The sequence below is a fragment of the Scleropages formosus genome, chromosome 4 (assembly GCF_900964775.1).
Source record: "Scleropages formosus chromosome 4, fSclFor1.1, whole genome shotgun sequence".
Classification (NCBI taxonomy): Eukaryota; Metazoa; Chordata; class Actinopteri; order Osteoglossiformes; family Osteoglossidae; genus Scleropages; species Scleropages formosus.
The window spans coordinates 33,449,467-33,469,600 of record NC_041809.1 but is presented as its reverse complement, the minus strand read 5'-3'; the positions used below and the strand labels follow the sequence as shown (position 1 = coordinate 33,469,600).

The window sequence follows — 20,134 nt, the reverse complement described above, 5'->3', positions numbered from 1 at the left end:
GCACGGTGTAGGAAACCGCAAGGCTAAAGAATGCGGATGTTTAAGCGGTCGGCGTTGTTTACTCGATTTCCTTCCAGTGGGTTTCCTCACGACAGGAGCCCCACAGGGAGGCTAAGGCACCCAGCCAAGCACAATGAGGCCAACGCTAAATCGACCACAGCGAGACGAACACCCAGCCGACCACACTGAGATGAACACGCAATCAACCGTAGGGAGACGAAGACTCTATCAACCAAGTAAGATGAATGCTCAGTTAACCACAGTGAGATGAGCACCCAGTCAGCCATGGCCCTACTTACATGAACACAACCAAGGTGGGAACCTGTGTCATTTCGTCTATTACAACATGTTTTGTTGAACATAATGGATTATGCATAGCCAGTAAATAAGATGTAAAGGTTGACCTCGGAAAAAAATGTTGCCCTGCACGCCCTATAGTCCATCAAAGTGAGATGAGAGCTCTACCCACCGCACTAAGACAAACGCTCTGCAAACACTAGTAAGGTGACCGCTGTGCGACCGTAGTGAGATGAATGTTCTGTGAGCCACGGGGAGTAAATACTGCATACCGTAGTGGAAAGGAGGTTATACTCAGAAGAAAGTCAATGTTCTCAATGACAAAAGGGGCCGAAATGTCCCGAACACAAGATGCTGATCCAGAATCAGTGACACATAACCCATTACGTGCGCCAAGACCCTGCAACGAGGGTTCACGTACAACGCTGTGGTTACTTTCCTGTCCTTGACGGAAATTTTACTGTGGATACCAGGAGGAGCCCATTCGCAGCAATCTAGGCTAACGGGGGCCTGAATCAAGGCAGAAGTAAACTTTTAGAGTCGATTTGCTTTGTCTGAAATAAGTAAATTCGTCACAGTGCAACTGATTTATTGTGCGTCTCATATCAGCTGTGACCTTTCGCTACAAGGGCAGGCAGAGAACTGCTTTTCTCTCATGCGTTTTGACGCTTGTACAACAGCAGTAATAGATTAGATCTTAGAAGCCAAATCAAATTTCCTTTTTTAAATTAAATTCCTTTTTGTCAATATCCTCTGTGGATCAACAAACTCAGATCCCCTTTGCATGCAGGAATTTTTGATTTTTGACTTTGGTCTCTTAGTTAGGGACATGTCATCAAAAACGAACTTGTTTCAATTGATAAATTGCTCTCTCAGCTGAGACTTAATTTTGGAAAATATTACCTCGTAACAACAGCAACCTCAATATGCGTAAAGTTGTAAGTATAGTATTTAAAAGATCAAGTCAGATGGACCTAGCCTGATTTTTTTCATTTAATTACTGCTAGTTTGGTAGATTATAAAAGGTAAAAAAAAGATTTCCTTTTGTAAGTTACCTTTTGACTTATCTACAGGATATGCAAAACTCACAAAAGAAATAATCTGCCAATATACATGTAAATACATATATATATATATATATATATATATATATATATATATACAGGGTAGATTACATTTTTGCATATATTTTACAAAATTCTTTAATCTGAGGAGAACATCACGTTTTAAGACTATTAAACAAGACTGTTAAACTTTATAGGTCTGCAAAACTGGAAAATCCATCCAACCTGCATGTTGTAAACATGATGCAAAGTACAATGTCATCATTATAAAATAATACACTTGTACCTCAATTTACAAATACAACTGGAATCCAAAGTCAGTTTGTAACTCGGAATTGTTTGTATGTCTGCCATACGTACATTGCAATCAATAAAAGCTTATTAATAAAGCTTAATCCTTCCATTTAGTCATGGGTTAGGTAGTTTTGAAAGCATCGAAAAACACTAAAATTAATTTAAAATTTGCTAGAAGATATTCATTTATTAATTTTTTTAAAACTTGCAACACATGCTTTCACCTGTATTCATGCGAGGTCATTCGTTCATCCATATTCTAGGAACTGTAACTTCAGCTGCACATCATAAGGTTCTTGGAACTTTCCGGCTGGCTGTCTTCCTCCCTCACAGGCACAGTGAGAAATTGTGAAGATGCAAAAAAAAAGGTGCACTTCTAATTACCCCTTCATCGAATCCACAGCTTTTGCACTGCCAGGGATGGTGTCATAAAACGCTTTCGCATATTACTGAGCCTTGAAATTTGCTGCTGAGGACGTGGCCCATTTAAAGCACACTTTCAACAAAGCACATAGTTCATGCATTTCCATAACAGTCTCTGGTATGTGCAATGTACCCAATATAATGATTTTAAATAAACTTTATATTAACTAGGATGGGGGGTTGGGTTTGGCCAGTGCCCACTGTGTGGAAGGTCTGGGGTTTGAGCCCTGCTTGGGATGCCTTGCGGCGGACTGGTGTCCTGTCCAGGGTGTGCCCCCTCCCCTCTCAGCCTTGCACCCTGTGTTTCCGCGACCCCGCTTGGGACAGGTGGTTGTAGACGTTGCTTGCTTGGTTAGCTAATAGATGCATTAATTAGACTTACACCTCATAGACATTGTTACGAACACATGACAACAATATGTCCCTAGTCTATTGCTGCCTTTTTTTTCAAAAATGACAAATGTTAGGGTAGGTGCGGTGGGTTTGGCCTGTGCCCGCTGTGTGGCAGGTCTGGGGTTCGAGCCTTGCTTGGGGTGCCTTGCGGTGGACTAGTATCCCGTCCACGGTGCGTCTCCTCCCCATTCGGCCTTGCGCCCTGCGTTGCCGGGTTAGGCTCTGGCTCACCGCGACCCCGCTTGGGACAAGCAGTTATAGACATTGCAAAAAAAATGATCAATGTTAGCATAGATCTGGTGAAGAAGATGTCCACATATTAGAAGCTGAGCACTGCGGGCCTCAACATGGGGTTAAGCTATTAACACTATGGCCCCTTTGCCTAATGGGCTGTCAGTTGCAACGGTCGGTAGAATGGAGCAAAACTGTGCTGTGCAAGTGGGTGTGCATAATGTCAGACTGACGTTCTTAGCAGCTACTTAACAGCTTAGAAGCTGTAGTTTCTTGCGGAAGAAAAAGTTCATTTCAGCTGTCAAGGAGCACAACCGTACCTTTTGAGGTGCAGAGAAGCCACTTTGTTCTTTGTCTATTAGTGCCCCGACAGATGCCCACCGCCTTACGCAAAGACGCAGTTTGATCACGCAGCGCCCTTCGTTCGCTGTCGAGGCTATCGAGGGTGAGCAAGGAAATCGCTCCTCTTGACGGAGAAATGGGCCGAAAGCAGACAGATGGGAGTGTCTCCACGGCGCCTGATTAGTGTGCCAGCTCCCAGTACGCCCACTCCTCAGCATAACATCACCCAGGGAAGCAATTATCTTGTTGACACCAGATTTGGTTTTAATTGAATGTAATTTGTTTGTGTTCTGCATTGTGTAAAGCCCCTGCAAGTTTAACTGACTTCACTGTATTTTGTAACAGTGGCTGATGTCCATCAGTAACATCTTTAGACAGCGAGTTGTCTGGCTTGTATAATTGTACAGGCGTGTGTATGTGAGATGAGTAGCCACGAACCCACACCTGTTAAGAGAAAGTGACACCGAAGGAGCCTGAAGGAGATGCTTTTATTTAAATCCACTGTAAGAATTACCAAAAGGTGCTCTTAACTTGTTAAAATCAAATATGAGCTCGTGTGCTGGAATCGCAACCGTAAGCAGTAACCGTAAGCACCCTCGAGCTTAATGTGATAAATAATTTAATTTGTTCAACATGGACAGCTTATTGCTAGTTGCCTTCTATTTATTTACCAGACACTTTTGTCCAAACAGACTACCAATGAACTCTATGTAGTGCTATCAGTCCGCACCCCTTATTCACCGGGGTGACTTACACTGCTAGATACACTACTTACGCTGGGTCACTCATCCATACATCAGTTTAACACACTCTCTCTGTCACTTACACACTACAAGTGAACCTGAACAGCATGTCTTTGGAGTGTGGGAGGAAACCAGAGCCCCCAGAGAACATGCAAACTCCACACAGACTGAGCGGGGGTCAAACCCATGGCCTGTCACACCACCCAGGCGCTCTGAGAGAGCAGCACTACTCACTGTGCCACAGTACCGCTTTTCTTAAGCAATTTTTACCATTAACCCATGGTAACCCAGGGTTACCAAGGGCTACCATTCAAATGTTGGTCTCAGCTTTTTGACCAAGAACAACAACATCATAACCTGTCACATGGTCTACACATTACATATATGTCCCTTCTTATGAAATGTGTACGCAAGCAGAGGAAGGCAACTTGCCGAAATGCATCCGTGTCATACAAATTGAAGTACTGATATTACTAAAGTCAAGTGTGTTGTCCCATCCGTTCTCACACATACACATATTCTGAACCGCTTGTCCCATGCGGGGTCGCGGGGAACCGGAGCCTACCCGGCAACTCAGGGCGTGGGACTGGAGGGGGAGGGGACACACCCAGGACGGGACGCCAGTCCGCCGCAAGGCACCCCAAGCGGGACTCGAACCCCAGACCCACCAGAGAGCAGGACCCGGTCCAACCCACTCCGCCACCGTGCCACCGCGCCCCCTCCAATCCGTTCTCTTCATTGAATTTTATTAAGGCTCTACTTCTCCATGCTGAATGCATGTTGTTCTGTTTTCTATCCAGAAATGGTTCTAAAATTCATCTTTGGCAGGGTGTTGCCTTGACAGTGAATGGTGAAGAGCGATATAAGAACTAGAGCTTACTGCATATTGTAACGACCCTGCGTTACTGTTTTAGGAGGGAAACTCCTAACTGTAAATAGTTGCATTGTGGGAAATAATGTTAAATGTGGGTGTGCAACCACTGGGGGCACTTGGGGGGGGGAATGATGGGGTGACTGAGCCTAGGAGGGTATTGGGAGAGAGCTTGGGGGTGCAAAGGAGGCTGGAAAGTTTGGTTGTAGGCACAGGTCCTAGAGGGAACAGGGTCCTTGTAGTGAGAGTGTTGTTTCTGTGGTGCTGGTGTTCAGATAAATTGTTCATAATGAACACTGCATCTCTGTCCTTCTTTTCCCCATCCAAACCCTCCAGTGCTGCACATCACAGTATTCCATTTGCCTTTTTCTAGTTTTGGAAAACATTGATACATTGTATTGTTTTCAAAAGAAGCAGAAGGATGAAACTATACTGTAGGCCTACGGGTCGGGCAAAAGCCTCAACTGGGAGCGAGCCAAGCAACTGAGCGCTGATCTATTGAGCACTCTGGGGATGTTGCTTGAACTCGGACATTTACATTTATTCATTTAACTGATGCTTTTCTCCAAAGTGACTTATAGTGGTAAGGTTACAATTATTTACCCACTTATCCAGCTGTGTAATTACCTTGCTCAGGGGTACTATGGCCAGAGGTGGGGATCAACCCTGCAACCTTCGGATCCCGTAAGGGTGATGTGAAAGAGCAAAAGACCGTTAGCTCCAGGTGTCGAGCGCCCCGAGGAGATCTCTTCTCCATGGCCATTATAGCTTATCGGAGAAACTCTGAGAAAGTCCGTTGCTCTCGTCATTTTCCCTCGACACATATCTCTACGTCACAAGTTCAACAGTCAGAGATTTATGGAAATTATGGAGATTCGTCTCGCTAATTAAGACACAGCCTAAAGGGGATTATTTATGAATGAAACTAGAGTGAGGCAAGAATAAGGGAGAAAACAGAAAAAGGAGCTGACTGAGATGCGGAGGAAAGATGAAAAAAGTTAACTTGCTGAATCACCGATCCCACGCATTGAGTATATATATAACCTGAGAATCTTGTGTCGTTACCTATAAATTGAACATTTTATGTGCAAAGCTGGTTCCTCTAACAAATTCTCTGGTGGCAGTTATATTTTTAATTTCCTTCCTTCCTGGCTATGAATAGCTTTATAATTCAGGATCCATGGCAGAAGGTAAAAATAGATTTCAAACACTACAAGCTGCAACCCTACTTCTCTGGTGTCTGAGGAAATAAAAAAAAAAAAAAAAAACTTCTCACTGTGCCAGTTCTCCTGGTGCTCAACTTTTGCCGATACCCTGGGTGGCAGCAGAAGGCAATAAAATGTCCTTCAGAGTGAATTAGTGTAACAGATGTGTTACATAGACACTACTGTTAAATATCACATTTCATTGTCACCTGAGTCAAAGGATAAATTTTTTTTACCTTTCTATTTTCACAGTCAGGTTTGCAAAGCTGTATTTCAAGAAATATTCCTCAAATGTAGCTGACGCTGTGGTTTTTCACCTGTGGAAGCAGGGATCATAAATTTTGGGTGTGTAGCTAGCTTCTAATGAAGGAATGAAGGTTGTATCCCTGAGGTTCGCTGTTAAGAGCTATCTAGCACAAATGTTAACATATAACTTCATATTGCAAATGCGGCCGTCTTGGAAATGGATTTCAGAGTGCTATCAGATCACCTACATTGTCATTTCTTTTTCTTTTCAGCTCCTCTCCAAGGGAGTCAGACGTCCCACAGTTCTCGCACCAGTGCCTAGCTCAGTGACAGATGAACAGCCTACACTTTTCAAAGTGGCAGAAAACTTCAGAATTGCATCAAATTCCCTTTTCAGTCAAGCCCACTATCTGTAGCACCTGCATTTATTCATCCGGCTGACATTTTCCTCCAAAGCAACTTACAATGTGAAGCCACTTGCAGTTCTTTACCCATTTACACAGCTGGGTAATTTTACTGGAGTAACTTAGGGTAAGTGCCCTGATCAAGGGTACAAGAGCTGGAGGTGGGGTTTAAATGGGCCAACTTTTGGTCTACAGGCAAGTCAAGTCAAGTCAAGTCAAAAGAGTCTTTATTGTCATTTCAGCCATATACAGCTGGTACCGTACACAGTGAAACGAAACAACGTTCCTCCAGGACCATGGAGCTACATAAAACAACACAGAGTTACCTACACAAGGCTAAATAAAGTGCACGTGTGCAAGACTTGTGCAAGAAGTGCTAGACATAACAATAATTACTAAACCAGGACAATAGTTCCAGTCCAGTCCAGTCCCAACAGTTCCAGTGTCAGTCCAGGCAGCAGCTCAAAGCACCACCGTCACACCGTGCGGACCGGGGGACCCGGGTGCGGACCCAATCGTGGGATCATTTCTTGCTGAGGTTTTTGGGACCAGGCAGTACTCGTAGTCAGGGTGACAGCTACGCTACCAGCTGCCACTGCGTCTTGCCTTCGCGTGCTGGAGTGACAACCCCCTGCCCATTTGGACCTTACATATTCATATGTTGTTCACCTTGCTGTCAACACCTTGGCAAATTTGAATGGAAATACTGATGGCACATCAGAAGTGCAGCAGTAAAACCCTTGGAGATTAAAAAGTGTGTTGACATATCAGCTAGTGTCATCAGCAATAGCTGTGAACAAGGTCTAGGGGCGGCACACGTCTCCCTCGGTGCTCCTAGAGCGCTGGCTTCCTCGCATGTGCCAACTGCACACCTGCACTTTAGATCACTTTCAGTCTCTCGGTTCAAACGTGATTTTTTTTGAAGCCAGGACTAGCGAAGCTCCTGTGGCTAAGAAGAAAAAATATTGATTGCAGTGAATTTAAATTCTTGAGAAAGATTAAAGTAAAATGCATGCAAATAAACCTGAAATTATCTTTGGATGTTGGAATTTTCACTCGCATTTTTAAGATAAAAACCGACACATCCATACACCGGCACCTTAAAATGTATTTTCTTTCATATTTCTGCAATATTAATGCCATATTATAGAAATGGCGATGGTACAATTCCAGAGTGCTCGGCAGCATACTTTGTTTATAGTTACATTTTTATCCAGACAGCTTATAAGATGCTAGATGCATGCTGCTGGACTGGAGCAGGGACTTAATTTTCATTTTAAATATAGAAATATCTGTGAAGAAAGTGCATGTCAATCTCTTTATTTCTGCATCTGCATGCAAGCTCTCCGCACACCGCTCCGTGAGTCATCCCACACTTTCTGTGTGAAGTAGCACCACAGTAACACAAGCCATGAGGTTATGAAAGCGCGCGGATATCTTGCCTCGATCTTCCGTCATGCATCCAGGGGCCTGTCCGTTTGCATAACCTGGATGTAGATGATCGTGCAGAAGACTCTGCCGGTCTCTCAAAGCAGTGCATAACGACAGCCCAATTTGCTGAAACCAAGAACTAATAGCATTTCATTCTAGGTTATTGATCGCAGGCAGTTGGGCAAAATGATGAAGACATTTATCTGCAACCGACGTGTAAAATGAGGCTTAGCGTGTGCTGACCAGACACAGGCCATTAGGAGAACTGCAACACTTCTGTTATGAATAACTCATCCTGGAGCATCATGGTGTCTAAAATGGGGGGGATTATGCAATGTGATGATCTTAGTTAATTAAATATTCAAGCCTCAATAGCCGCAAGTCCTGCTGTTAAATCCGACAACACAGCTCACGTTTGTGTGGCGCTCGAGTCACCGATATTTGCTGGCAAAAAGGCTGCGCCCCGTACAAACGACCCGTCCGGTTTCTCGTACGTCCACATTCCCGCAAGCTGATGTCCGTGGCTGTGACGGTATTTCTATGATATTTTCACTTGGAGCCGCTCAACGTATTCGAGCACCTGCTGTATGAGAGGAAAAGTGTCCTTTACGGGCAGGTCGAAAACCGATTCCTAAGCAGTTCCGTACTTTCGGCCAACGGCTCTCCACGTTGTGTGTGCGTAGTGTTTCGAAAGTATGCAGCTTGAAGGCTGTTGTCCGCGACACTTGCCGTCAATCTCTTTCATTGAGCTTCCTCCAAAAGGCAATTATGTAATCTGCAGTGTACTTATATGTCATGTCATGGGGTCTGCAAACGGCTGCTGATCATTTAATGCAGTGCATTAGCATAGGAATTCACCGGCCGAGCCTGGTATTGCTCCCATCTCCTGTGAAACAGTTATAAAGACTGTTAAAAGCATTAAGAGGCTTTTGCCGTGATTTGCAAGATGGTTTCTCATAAACATAATGAAATCCACTTTACGCTGTTCAGTCCTGCAGCATATTGTACTCTCACAAGCTGGGCAACACTGAAGCTGTTAAGGAGCACTTCACTTTATAAAAAGTCTAAAGGAACTTTCAGCTGAACGGCGCTTATGCTGCGTTATCTGTAGCGCTGTATAACTGAATAAAACATGTCTGAATAACATTCTCTTTTCTTTATTATATGAGCTGCTTCCAGGTGCAGAAACATTGCAGGCACTCCGGTGTTTGTTTGTCTGTTTTTTTTTTTCTTTTTTTTTTTTCCCTGCATTGAGAATAGAATGTTTACATTTGCATATATTTATTAAGCTGAGGCTTTTATCCATGTTAATAAACCGCCCCAAAACTGGCTTGACGGTAGTGGTGTGTACACATATTAAAGATAATGAGCAACACAGAGAGCAAGCAAACCAATCAGTGTATCGGCTCTCTCCACCATCCTCACTGGGAGTTCTTACCCACGGGCTGGTTTAATCAGCTTTTTTATATTTATGTAGGTTCTTTATTCCCCATTTTAAATGGCCCACACAGCACTTTTAATTGGCCATATGGTGCTGTGCTTTTCTTTTGGAAGACAAAAAGCCACACAAGACGCTAATGAGGAAAGGTGCCGGTGAGCAAATTTCATCATTCCAAGTCTGAGGTAATAGGCAGCCTCACATTGGCACAGCAGGCAGCACCATGAACTCACATCTTTGTGGCTGAGAGTTTGAATGTGACCTTGTCATGGTTTACATAACATCTGAGCCCACTGGGTTTCCTCCTGCCAGCTAGTTACCTGTGAATAGATGCCTTTAAAATGCTCTTTAAAGTGAGCAGCTTGTCTAAGATATATCCTGCCTTTAGTTGTCCGTGATAACAGAGGGTTAGGAAATTGCGCGGGGTTCGAGTCCTGCTTGGGGTGCCTTGCGATGGACCGGCGTCCTGTCCGGGGTGTGTCCCCTGCGGCCTCGTGCCCTGTGTTGCTGGGTTAGGCTCCGGTTTGCCACGACCCTGCTTGGGACGAGCAGTTTCAGCCCGTGCTCTATGTGTGTGTGTGTGTGTGTGTGTGTGTGTTAGAACATACTGCTCCACTTCATGGTCAAAAAGGGTAATGTGTAAACACATGCTCATTGCCAAGTCTGACATCAAGCATATCAAGTGTCAGTCTGTAGAAATCTACAGAAAAAAACTATATTCCACATAGGTATACACTTTGTATATAAATACAGTATATATATATATAGAGAGAGAGTATGTAATTTATATACAGCTGGACATGCTATCCATAGGGGAAAGCACAGTGTTTTGTGCTTCTTCTTTTTTTTCTTTCTTTGCATGCATTTTTGAGAACCATTATACAATCATTGTCAAAGTCATCACGCGGGAAGACAACCCGGACCCTGGACAGCTTTGACAATCTTCTACAGTTCAGCTGCCCACGGAGATTTGGAACATGTCAGCTGGGACAGATATAATGAAAACAGGCAGACCAGAGCAAAGGCAGAGCTGGGAGAAAACAGAGCTGCTGTTGACTGTCTCCCCCCGTCACCCCCTCCCGTCCCCTACAAAGCAAAAGTTACATCTGTGTAGCTGGAGAGGAGCTTCTTTGTAGATCACAGTAGGTGTTGAGAGCAGGGCTGACTAATGCACCCTTATGTATAATAATATTCATAAAGCTCAGAAATATAGTTTTCACCGCTCGCGAACGTTTTTTTTTTTTTTTTTTTTTTTTGTATAACTGGTTGGGGCAAAACCTTAAGAAAATCGAGGGGAAAAAAAAAAAAACATGTAAAAGTCAAACATCCGCGGGGGTCAGACAAATCAAGTGTGCCTTCTAGCGGCGGCTCCCGAGCACAGCTACATTTGAGACCTGCACTGCTTCAGTTAAATTCTATTTATGAGGCACCTTATAGATTGTTTGGAGCGCGGAGGCCGCGTGGCCTCGCGCGACCTCCGGGGAAGTGTCCGCGAGACAAAAAAAAAAAAAAAGAAAAAAGAAAAACTAAGCGCGTCTTTCTCGCGGTTCTACAAGTTTTACGCGTTTTTACTACACAGCTCGTTCAGCCGGGAAAGAACGGGCTGCGCGCACATCATCATCATGTCATCATGTCATCATGTCATCATCATGGATGTCGGGTGTCGCCGGAGGGAGGAGAAGAAAGTTGAAAGCGGCCCGGCCGACTTACGGTAGAAGACGTACTCCGTGTAGCTGGACCAGATCTTGTCCTCCGTGTACTGGTTGACGAAGGACGCGCTCACGGACGAGTTGCAGGCCACCATGTGGAAGCCGCACTCGGACAGCATGTCGAAGGCTCGCTCCAGGTGCTTGAACTTCAGGTAGAACCTGGACGTGTATCTGTCCGGCGTCCTGTCGGGGTCTCTGCTCTCGTTGAGGGTCTCCCCGAAGACCTCCTTGGCCAAGGCGATCCTGCCCGAGATGAAGATCCGGGGCACCCTTCTGAATTTCGCGTCGCGTTGGGTGTCCCTGCCCGCGGTGCACGAGCCCCGGTAGCCCACGGTGATGAAGCCGAACCTCCTGTCGGACAGAGCCAAGCCGGGGCCCGGCGGCGGACACGTCCTGTGGTCGCTGCCTTGAGAGCCGTCTTCGAAGTCGCTATGGAAACAGTCGTCCGGACTCTGCTTCGGGTACTCGGGGGTGAGGATCTTCACCAGATCTGGAAGCTGGTAGTATTCCGCCTCCCTCTTGAGCCTGCCCCTCTCGGGAAAGTGGTCGGGCAGGACCACCTGCTTGTCCCGCAGGTAATCCAGCACGTATCGGAACAAGAAGCCGTCTCTGTCGATGAAGAAGCGTCCCTTGGGGTCCCGAGCCAGATCCTTGCAGTGATCCTTCTTGCTGGAGAATATTTTGCCGAGCAGCGAATTGGGGGAGCTCACCAGGGTGGCATGGCGGGTGTAGTAAACCTGCCCTCCCACGTTCAGTTCCACGACGTCGGGGAAGGAATTAGGAGTGGAGCCCTGGTGCTCTTTGATCTGAGATGCGTTTTTGCTGTTCCCACTTAGTGCCATTGTTTCGCGCATAAAAACACCTCAAGTCGACGCAAAAAGCTCGTCCACAAAATAAACAGCATATATGTTTGTTTCTTTTTTTTTTTTTCCCCAACACTAAAATCTCACCAGACAAATAACGCACATTAAAACATCTCATCAGATGAGATAATCAGATTATAATCGGAACAAACCGTTTGATCGTGTGGATACTGTAACACTTGAATGTCTACGCACCGGCGATACGGGACTAATGATTATATTTTAAATGAAAGTGTTATAGCCGTCCATCTCCCCGTTCGGTATGTGCCACGGGCAGATATCTGGGTTATTTCAAAATATATCCAAACACATGGAAAATGTGGCTGCTTCAGTCCTTCTGCCTCTTCTGCTTCTCGGAGGTGTCGGAGGAGAAAGTATAAATAGCGAAAGAGCGAATCCCGAGGGGGGGAAAAAAATGCAAGTCCGATCACACACGATATCTGTTAGGTTTGGACAAAATTCTCCCCCAGGTCTCAAAAGAGCTTGATTTCACATTATCGTTGCAAGCATCGAAGTTCGAAGCAACTTTATGAATCCTTGGGGCATCGTGGAGATGTCCCCGGTGGTACATACCCAACTTCTTCGGTGCAGGTTCGTGCGTGATCATCGTTACCCTTGAGCTACTAACTTCAGAAGCACTGTCCAGTACTAAGTTAATTCTCAGCATGAATGTGGGGCACCGAACATGATGATGTTCGGATCCGGCTGGTTGCACCAACCAGGCATGAATCGTTGTTCCCACTTTTGCACGTTCTTCTGCACGGGTCCGGAAGCCAAAGAACTGCTGCTGGGATGAAGTGCAGAGAGAAGTCCTCCTTCGGAGCAGGCTGGTAGCATATAAAAAACCGCCTCTGCTGATGTTGTTTCAGCGGTGCAGGGATAAACCATCATGGGGAAAAAAGCCTTACATCATCTTAAAGGAAAATGGTATCTGAAATGTTCTCTGCGCTCCTTTTCACTTGCATCGTGTCACTTGCAACTTTTTTTTTTTTTTGAAATTGCTTATTTTTTTTAACTCCCGAGAATATTTTCAGACATAATAAATGTGTAAGTATAATTTTTTAAAGATCATTCAAATCAGCTCTTGCTTCTGCAGAAGAGCCGCCGAAGGGTGCTGGCCGCTCGCAGCCTCTGATGATTTCAGCACCACGGACAGAGGATCCCGGCGACTGCGCGCCCCTTTCGCTCAAAGTTTCGTGAGTAATTCTTGTGCCTTTGGAAAGATCCGCTCTTTTAGGTTTCAAAGTCATTCAAAACTTTCCCTTTTTTTGTTCGTAGGCTCCCAGGGGACAAAAAAATTGATGGTCTCCAAAAAATAATGGAGTAAAAGCGCCCCATGCTGAGGCAATATGATATATAAATTCTCCTCACAGTTCAAGTTTGTTGAGTAGCAGAGGTGATCTTAAAGGTTGGGTCAGATACACATCCTTGAAGGATGACATTATGTTCGTATCGAATTCACTTGGTGATTAAAAAAGCAATGATAATGCATCGACAGAGGGGGCGTGGTGGTGCAAAAGGCTTGGCTGGGTCCTGCTCTCCGGTGGGTCTGGGGTTCGAGTCCCACTTGGGGAGCCTTGTGACAGACTGGCATCCCATCCTTGGTGTGTCCCCACCCCCTCCAGCCTTGCGCCCTGTGCTGCCGGCTTAGGCTCCGGTTTGCTGCAACCCTGCTTGGAGCAGGCGGTTTCAGACAGTGTGTGTGTGTGTGTGTGTGTGTGTGTGTGTGTGTGATAATGCGCTGATATTCTAGCAGGCATGGCTGTCAGTGCAGAAGGAGGAAATGAAGATGCCAGAGCCAGTGTGTTTCCCATCATTCAGCGTTTATTGGAACACAAAGCAGCAAGAGGGTACAGCAAGGGTGGATGAATTTTTTAACTGCACTTTTTATTTCCTGTGTTGAGCCAAATACAGTCATTTAAAAACTTAAAGGGGCTTGAGACAAATCAGCAGCTTCTCAAGGCAGGGTGGCATCGGAGAGCATGGTGGACAGTTTGAGGCTCAAGGGTTCACTCGCTTCGACAATGGTGCGCTCGAGGTGAGGGGGGGTTCATCTCTCCCTGGACACTCATGCTTTGCAACACTTTGCTGCTCTTCTCTGCTGTTTTTTTGGGTTCGGGGAGACTGCTTTCGATTTGGTGACCTGTGTTCAGCGGTGTCTCGATGCAACCTCCCATCATCTTGGGGAAAGCAATCTCTTCCCAATGGCTGCCTCAGCACCGGCCCTTTCCATCGCTTCCTCAACCTTGTCTCCGCGTGTCTCAAGCTACTCTGTCATCTCTTGTTATTCTACCACTTCCCACTTGGCTTACGCCCACTGGCTGGTCATTGCTTTTGCTCACTGTCTTTAGCTGCTACCAGATCCAGTCCCTCATGGTCTTCCCCCATTCCCAATTCTGACACTAAGGTGGTGAGCATTGTTGTGGGTGCAGATGGGCAAAATAAAAACACCAGCATGGTTTCCATCATAAAGCATTTATTAGAACACAAGGCAACAAGAGGGTGCAGCCAGAGAGGAGGGATGAAACACTGCTCTTTGAGGGAGAGCTAATACCTCCAAGGCAGCTTTTATTAACCCTCAACGATGACTATGGCTATTACTGTTGGACAGCTAATTACACAACCCAACTGACTCACTCACTGTCATTAACCACTCATCATTGTGATGAAAGTCCAGACCCTACAGCAGAATCCCAGAACACTACACAAAGAGGGAAACATCCTGGAATGAACACCAGTCTATCACAGGGTATTCAAACACACACACACACACACACACACACACACATTAAAGGCAATACAGCATCACCAATTCACTTGAACAGCATGTCTTTGGACCGTGGGAGGAAACTGGAGTACCTGGAGGAAACCCACACAGACGCAGGGAGAACATGCCAACTCCTCAGAGACAGAGCTGGATTTGAACCTATTCCCAAACAACCCAGGTGCTGTGAGGCAGCCCTACCCACTGTGCTGCCATGCAGCCCACTGATCAACTGTCCTTATGAAAATGAACAACTCTTTACAGTCCAATACCTACTCCTTAAGCAGCATGGCATGGTACAACATATATGATCCATCTTTTGCAGTACAGGGAATTAGCCGAGGATATTATGATAAAACATCATGATAAAAAGCTGCAACCAAGCAGGCTGGGCTGAAACAACCCAGCATGTGTTCTGTCCCACAAAGCAACCCAGTATCGGGTAACTTCTAAGCCAATTTTTTTTCCTTACCAAGTGTGACTGACTTACTTTTTAAATAGCTGTTTATAGCTGTTTTTTAAGGTTTCTTACCACAGTTTAATTTACAGATGCTTGGAGAAATGTTCACTTGCCTATAACTCCTAGTTGCATTACAATGAGAATAAGCAGTTAATGATGTGTACTTCATATGCTGTTTCATGAAAGATAAGTGTAACATTTCCCTGGGGAGCCTTTATATAAAACAGTCGTGTTTGTGTTGAAGTTGCAGTACAAGCATCAGAAATTGAGTGAAAGCTGTGAAATGCATTTTTATTTACTCTGAGTTGAATGCTGCTTTGGAGAAAATTGCTAAATGATAAATGTAGATGAGCACATGACTTATGACACATGTTGTAGACTTTTTCTGTATAGGGTGTGTGTGACACCATGCCATTTGACTGCCCTTCTTACTGATTTCGTCTAAAATTCAATCAAATGGAACATAATAATGATTTTGACAAATTATAAAATCACATTAGTATTACATAACATACATTAAGAAAGCCGGGCCTATTTTTCCAAAAGGTAAATTATATGTTGTGGTTTCACAAGTGTGTGGTACGACTGACATAAGAAATGTAAAAAGAAAGTGGTGCTTCACATTTGCAAAAAGAACCGACTGTTCCCTTCAGCTCGCTAGGCAGAGCTTTATCCACTGAGCATTTCCAGAACAATGCATATTGTTAAAAATTCAGCGTACCATCAGTATTATCCACAAGACCACGTGAAATATCGCATACGCTAATAGAATCACCGTGTTTTTGGGAGTTTTCATTTGGAATATTTGCCTGGCATTTCACTGAATAAAGCTAAATGCTCTTCTCACTCACTGAATAATTTAGTTACTAATAATGGCCCAAGGGACTTAAAGGCAGGACTAATAGAAAAAAATGTTGTTGCCAGCTTGAAGTAAGAAAGTCTTTTTTTTAAGCATACTTTTCATGGCATTCTCCTTAACCCTGTCTGTAGGTATGTCCCCTTAAGGGTGGCATGGTGGCACTATGCATAGCACTGCTGTCTCACAGCACCTGGGTGGTGTGAGAGAATGTGGGTTCAATCCCTCCTTGGCTTGTGTGGAGTTTGCATGTTCTCCCCAGGACTGTGTAGGCTTCCTTGGGGTGCTCTGGTTTCCTCCCACAGTCTAAAGACATGTGATTTAGGTTCCCCCATAGTGTGTGAGTGACACAGAGAGTGTGTGTGTGTTCCACTGATGTATGGATAAGTGACCCATTGTATCTAGGAGTGTAAATCACTGTGGTGAATAAGGGGTGTGGGCTGATAACACTACACATAGTTCATTGGAAGTCACTTTGGGGAAAAGTGTCTGCTAAATAAATGTAAATTTTAAGGGAGGGAAAAGGAGAGGCTTTTCCCAGACCAGATTCCCACAGAAAAAGGAGATAAGGCTTTTTTGTCTCTTTTTGGGTCATGGACAGGACATCCCTTCAGTTTAAAGATGGCAGTGGAGCTGCAGGAGCTTTTTATACCGAACCAAGCAGACTTTAACCCAGAGACACAACAGATGAAAGACCTACAGCGTCTCTCCTAGAAAAATCTCAAGCAACAAAGATGACCTGTGATCCATATTAAGTGCAATAATAAACTACATACGTTGAACAGGTGTTGGCAACCAGTGTCGTGAGGGATTGCAGCTTATTAATTTCCAGATGTGCGTGTTCTTGTTGTTTTTAGGGGTTCGTGAATTGATCGGGAATTTCTGACCGAGTTCATGTGATCAAAGTCAGTAAGACAAGAAATATCCCTTCATTTCCGTTTTGCATTCAGAAACATATAATACTGGTCTTGAAATGTAACATATACTTGCCTGTCAGTTAATCACAAGCCATTTGTCTTTTGGAGGAAAGTCGCTCAAAGCATCAGCTTGATGCTTGTGCTTCTCTGTCTCTCGGGTCCGATTTATAGGCAGCGACGTGATCGCTCATTTCCAAAGCCTAAGTCATTTTTTTCCATTTTCTTATTTCATTATTTCTGCTAACTTCACGTTAGTCGTTGAGGGGAATCTGCAGAAGCCCTCGCGCACTCGCTTGTAAGTAGGCCACCGCTGTAATCATAAATACATGCATGACGATTCTTCCCATCCGCTGCCTTTTAAAGCAACATGGACACCAGCTAGCTTCCCAAGATGCAATCTCTGCGGAACGTGTCGGATTTTTCAAAACCCAAGATGAGAGTCAGAGAAACAAGTTCATTTGGAACAACTCTTCACACGTTTATCAGAGGCTGCTTAGAGGAATAACAGATTCAATCATTTTTTTTTTCCGTGTCTCCATCATGCTCAGATCTATTTGTCGTGTTTGCAGTGATTTCAGATTTTCCCCACGCAAGCAGTTCAGGGCATTTTCAGCAACACCAAAATATTTTCCGAGGCCTGTTTTCCTTGTCGATTCACCTGAGTTCTACAAAATCTGGTTCTTTTACACAGATTCACTGCTGAACATCGTTCTCCAGGAACGTTTCCATTATCGTTGTGCCTCATACTTTTGCAGGCTTGGAGTTTGTGAGCAGCCAGCTTCAGAAAGAAGTGCTTTGTACATGAAGGCTGGGTGTGCGAGGGCTAATGGAAATAGATTTGAAAGTGCTTCCCAGAACATCGGGTTTGGTATTTAATCATTTATCAGCAGGGTTTCTGAGCAGGCTGTCCAGTGCGTAATACTCACCGGGTGGCTTCCTTTTGCATCATCATACCATGAAATGCTGAGGAAAAGGATGTCAAGAAAAGGCTGACCCAACATTGGAGGCGATAAACTCCACAAGAGCTTTTTTATTATAAACTCTTATAAAGACTCTCATCGTGGTGATCGAACTGTTTAAAGCAAGAATGAAGAGCAAGGTCCAAGACCAACGGAAGCTACATGACGTAAGAACCGACAAAGACTCCGTCAGCCTTGTTTTCAGTACTTTGTGTTAAGCACAGTAAGGTTGGCCTGCAGAGAGGGGACACATGTTCTTCACGGGCGGCACGGTGGCACAGCGAGTAGCGCTGCTGTCTCATAGTGTCTGGGTGGTGTGAGAAGACGTGGGTTTGATCCCTGCTCAGTCTGTGTGGAGTATGCATGTTTACTCTGGGTGCTCTGGTTTCCTCCCACACTCCAAAGACATACTGTTCAATTTCACCCATAGTGTATGTGTGTTCCACTGATGTGTGGCTGAATAACCCAGTGTAAGTAGTGCATCTAGCAGTGTAAGTTACCTTGGTGAATAAGGTGTCTGGGCTGATAACACTACATAGAGTTCATTGGAAGTTGCTTTGGAGAAGTGTCTACTAAATAAATAAATCTAAATACAGAAAGAGTGGACAACAGGAGGAATCCATGTTACCAAGTGCTTGTCTCCATGCCAACATACTTGCAGCTTTGGGTTTAGAGGACTTGCAAAGTAGCAATTCATTCAAGGACTCTTTTGGACGGTTCCTGGTGCTGATGGTGACAGCTGGCCTTCTGGAAGCTGTCCATTCATCCAAGATCTAGACTGTCCTCTGAGGTGGACAAGCATACAGTGGCTGCTTCAGGCTCTACCACTGACTATACGTGGTTCAGCCGTGGGGAGAAGAGTTGGCCTGAGGGAGTGCATGGTGAAAGGGGATTTATAAAACATGTTTTCTTTTTTCCCCATGTTCCCATCTTCCTTTATCGCCTGCTGTCAAACTCGGTGAAAGTCAGCAACCTGATTGTGTTGCGATGTCTTTGCTGAGGCTTCTTGTTTTTGATGTTGTGGGAAGAATTTAAGCATCAACTCTGAGCAGGGGGCGTGCGATATATGTGCAGCGTCTAAATATAGGTGATTTTTTTTTTTTTTCGGAAAGGCGTTCGGATCAGCACATTTTCCCAGAGCTGTTCTCCGGTAATTGTTAAGATCAAAAGTTCAAAGTAACACTTATACCGTCATATTTATGTAGGTAAATAGATGAATAAACAGCTCACTATAAATATGCAGGGGATAAGTAGAGCACATATATTTGTAGAGCGTGTGCTCCTATTAGATGCTGCCCATTTAAGGGCGAGTGAGGTTGGGTTAACTATCCATCATTCAGTGAATCCCAGGTAGAAAGGGCTTTAATCCCAGGTTGAACTGCTGCATTTCCTACGGTATCTTGTGAATCCTCCCACATTTATTCATTTATCTGACACTTTTCTCCAAAGTGATTTACAATGTTAATCTACCTACAATTATTTACCCATTTATACAGCTGGGTATTTCTACTGGAGCAATTCAGGGTAACTACCTTACTCGAGGGTACTATGGCTGACATGGGATTCAAACCAGCAACCTTAAGGTCAAAACGCGGCAGCTCTAACCTCTACGCTACTAGCTGCCCCCTGTCTCCCGCACCAGCCCAATGTTAACTGCAGCGGGACTGGGCAGGATGGTTAATGTCTCACTGAAACTAATATTTGCCTCTTGGGTTCACCTCTGTCGCTGAAGTACCGACTACGCCAGGTGAATTCTGAAATTAACATGGATTCTGTACTGTTTGCAGGCTTTAAGTTTTTCGAACTCCAGGTTTGGAGCTGCTCGGCAGCCCCTGGACATAGACGCTCTGCTAAAGTAGGTCTGCCTGTCTCCGAGGAGATATAAGGCTTTAGTACAGAGCCCAGTGCACATTAAGAACTTGGCAGATGGTCCTGGATCTGAACTAAGTGGTACTGCCAGACTGGTAAAGGCCTCATAGCATTTATCCTCGTACCAACAGCGACCTGGAACCGAGGGCTGGGCTATTAGCCCGTGCTTTTATTATGGGCCAGTTCCAGGTAACACACTGCTGCTTCTCCAGCCGAATCCAAAAAAAAAGCAAATTCAGATGAAAAACTAGATGATATTTGCTTATTAGCGATACATTTATTTATTTAGAGGACACTTTTCTCCAAAGGAACTTCCTGCGGCACACAGCGCTGTGGGTTTGGATGGGGCAAAGAA

At 44.8% G+C, this 20,134-nt stretch overlaps 1 protein-coding gene across 1 annotated transcript in view; it reads right to left on the bottom strand.

Moving 5' to 3' along the window:
• Positions 1–11,945, bottom strand: part of LOC108934160 (BTB/POZ domain-containing protein KCTD16-like) — a 35,578-nt gene extending 23,633 nt beyond the window's left edge. Inside the window, exon 1 of the mRNA XM_029251399.1 lies at positions 11,093–11,945. Within this exon, the coding sequence (XP_029107232.1) occupies positions 11,093–11,945 (853 nt within the window). The remainder of the gene's footprint in view (positions 1–11,092) is intronic.
• Between the last annotated feature and the right edge of the window lie 8,189 nt (positions 11,946–20,134).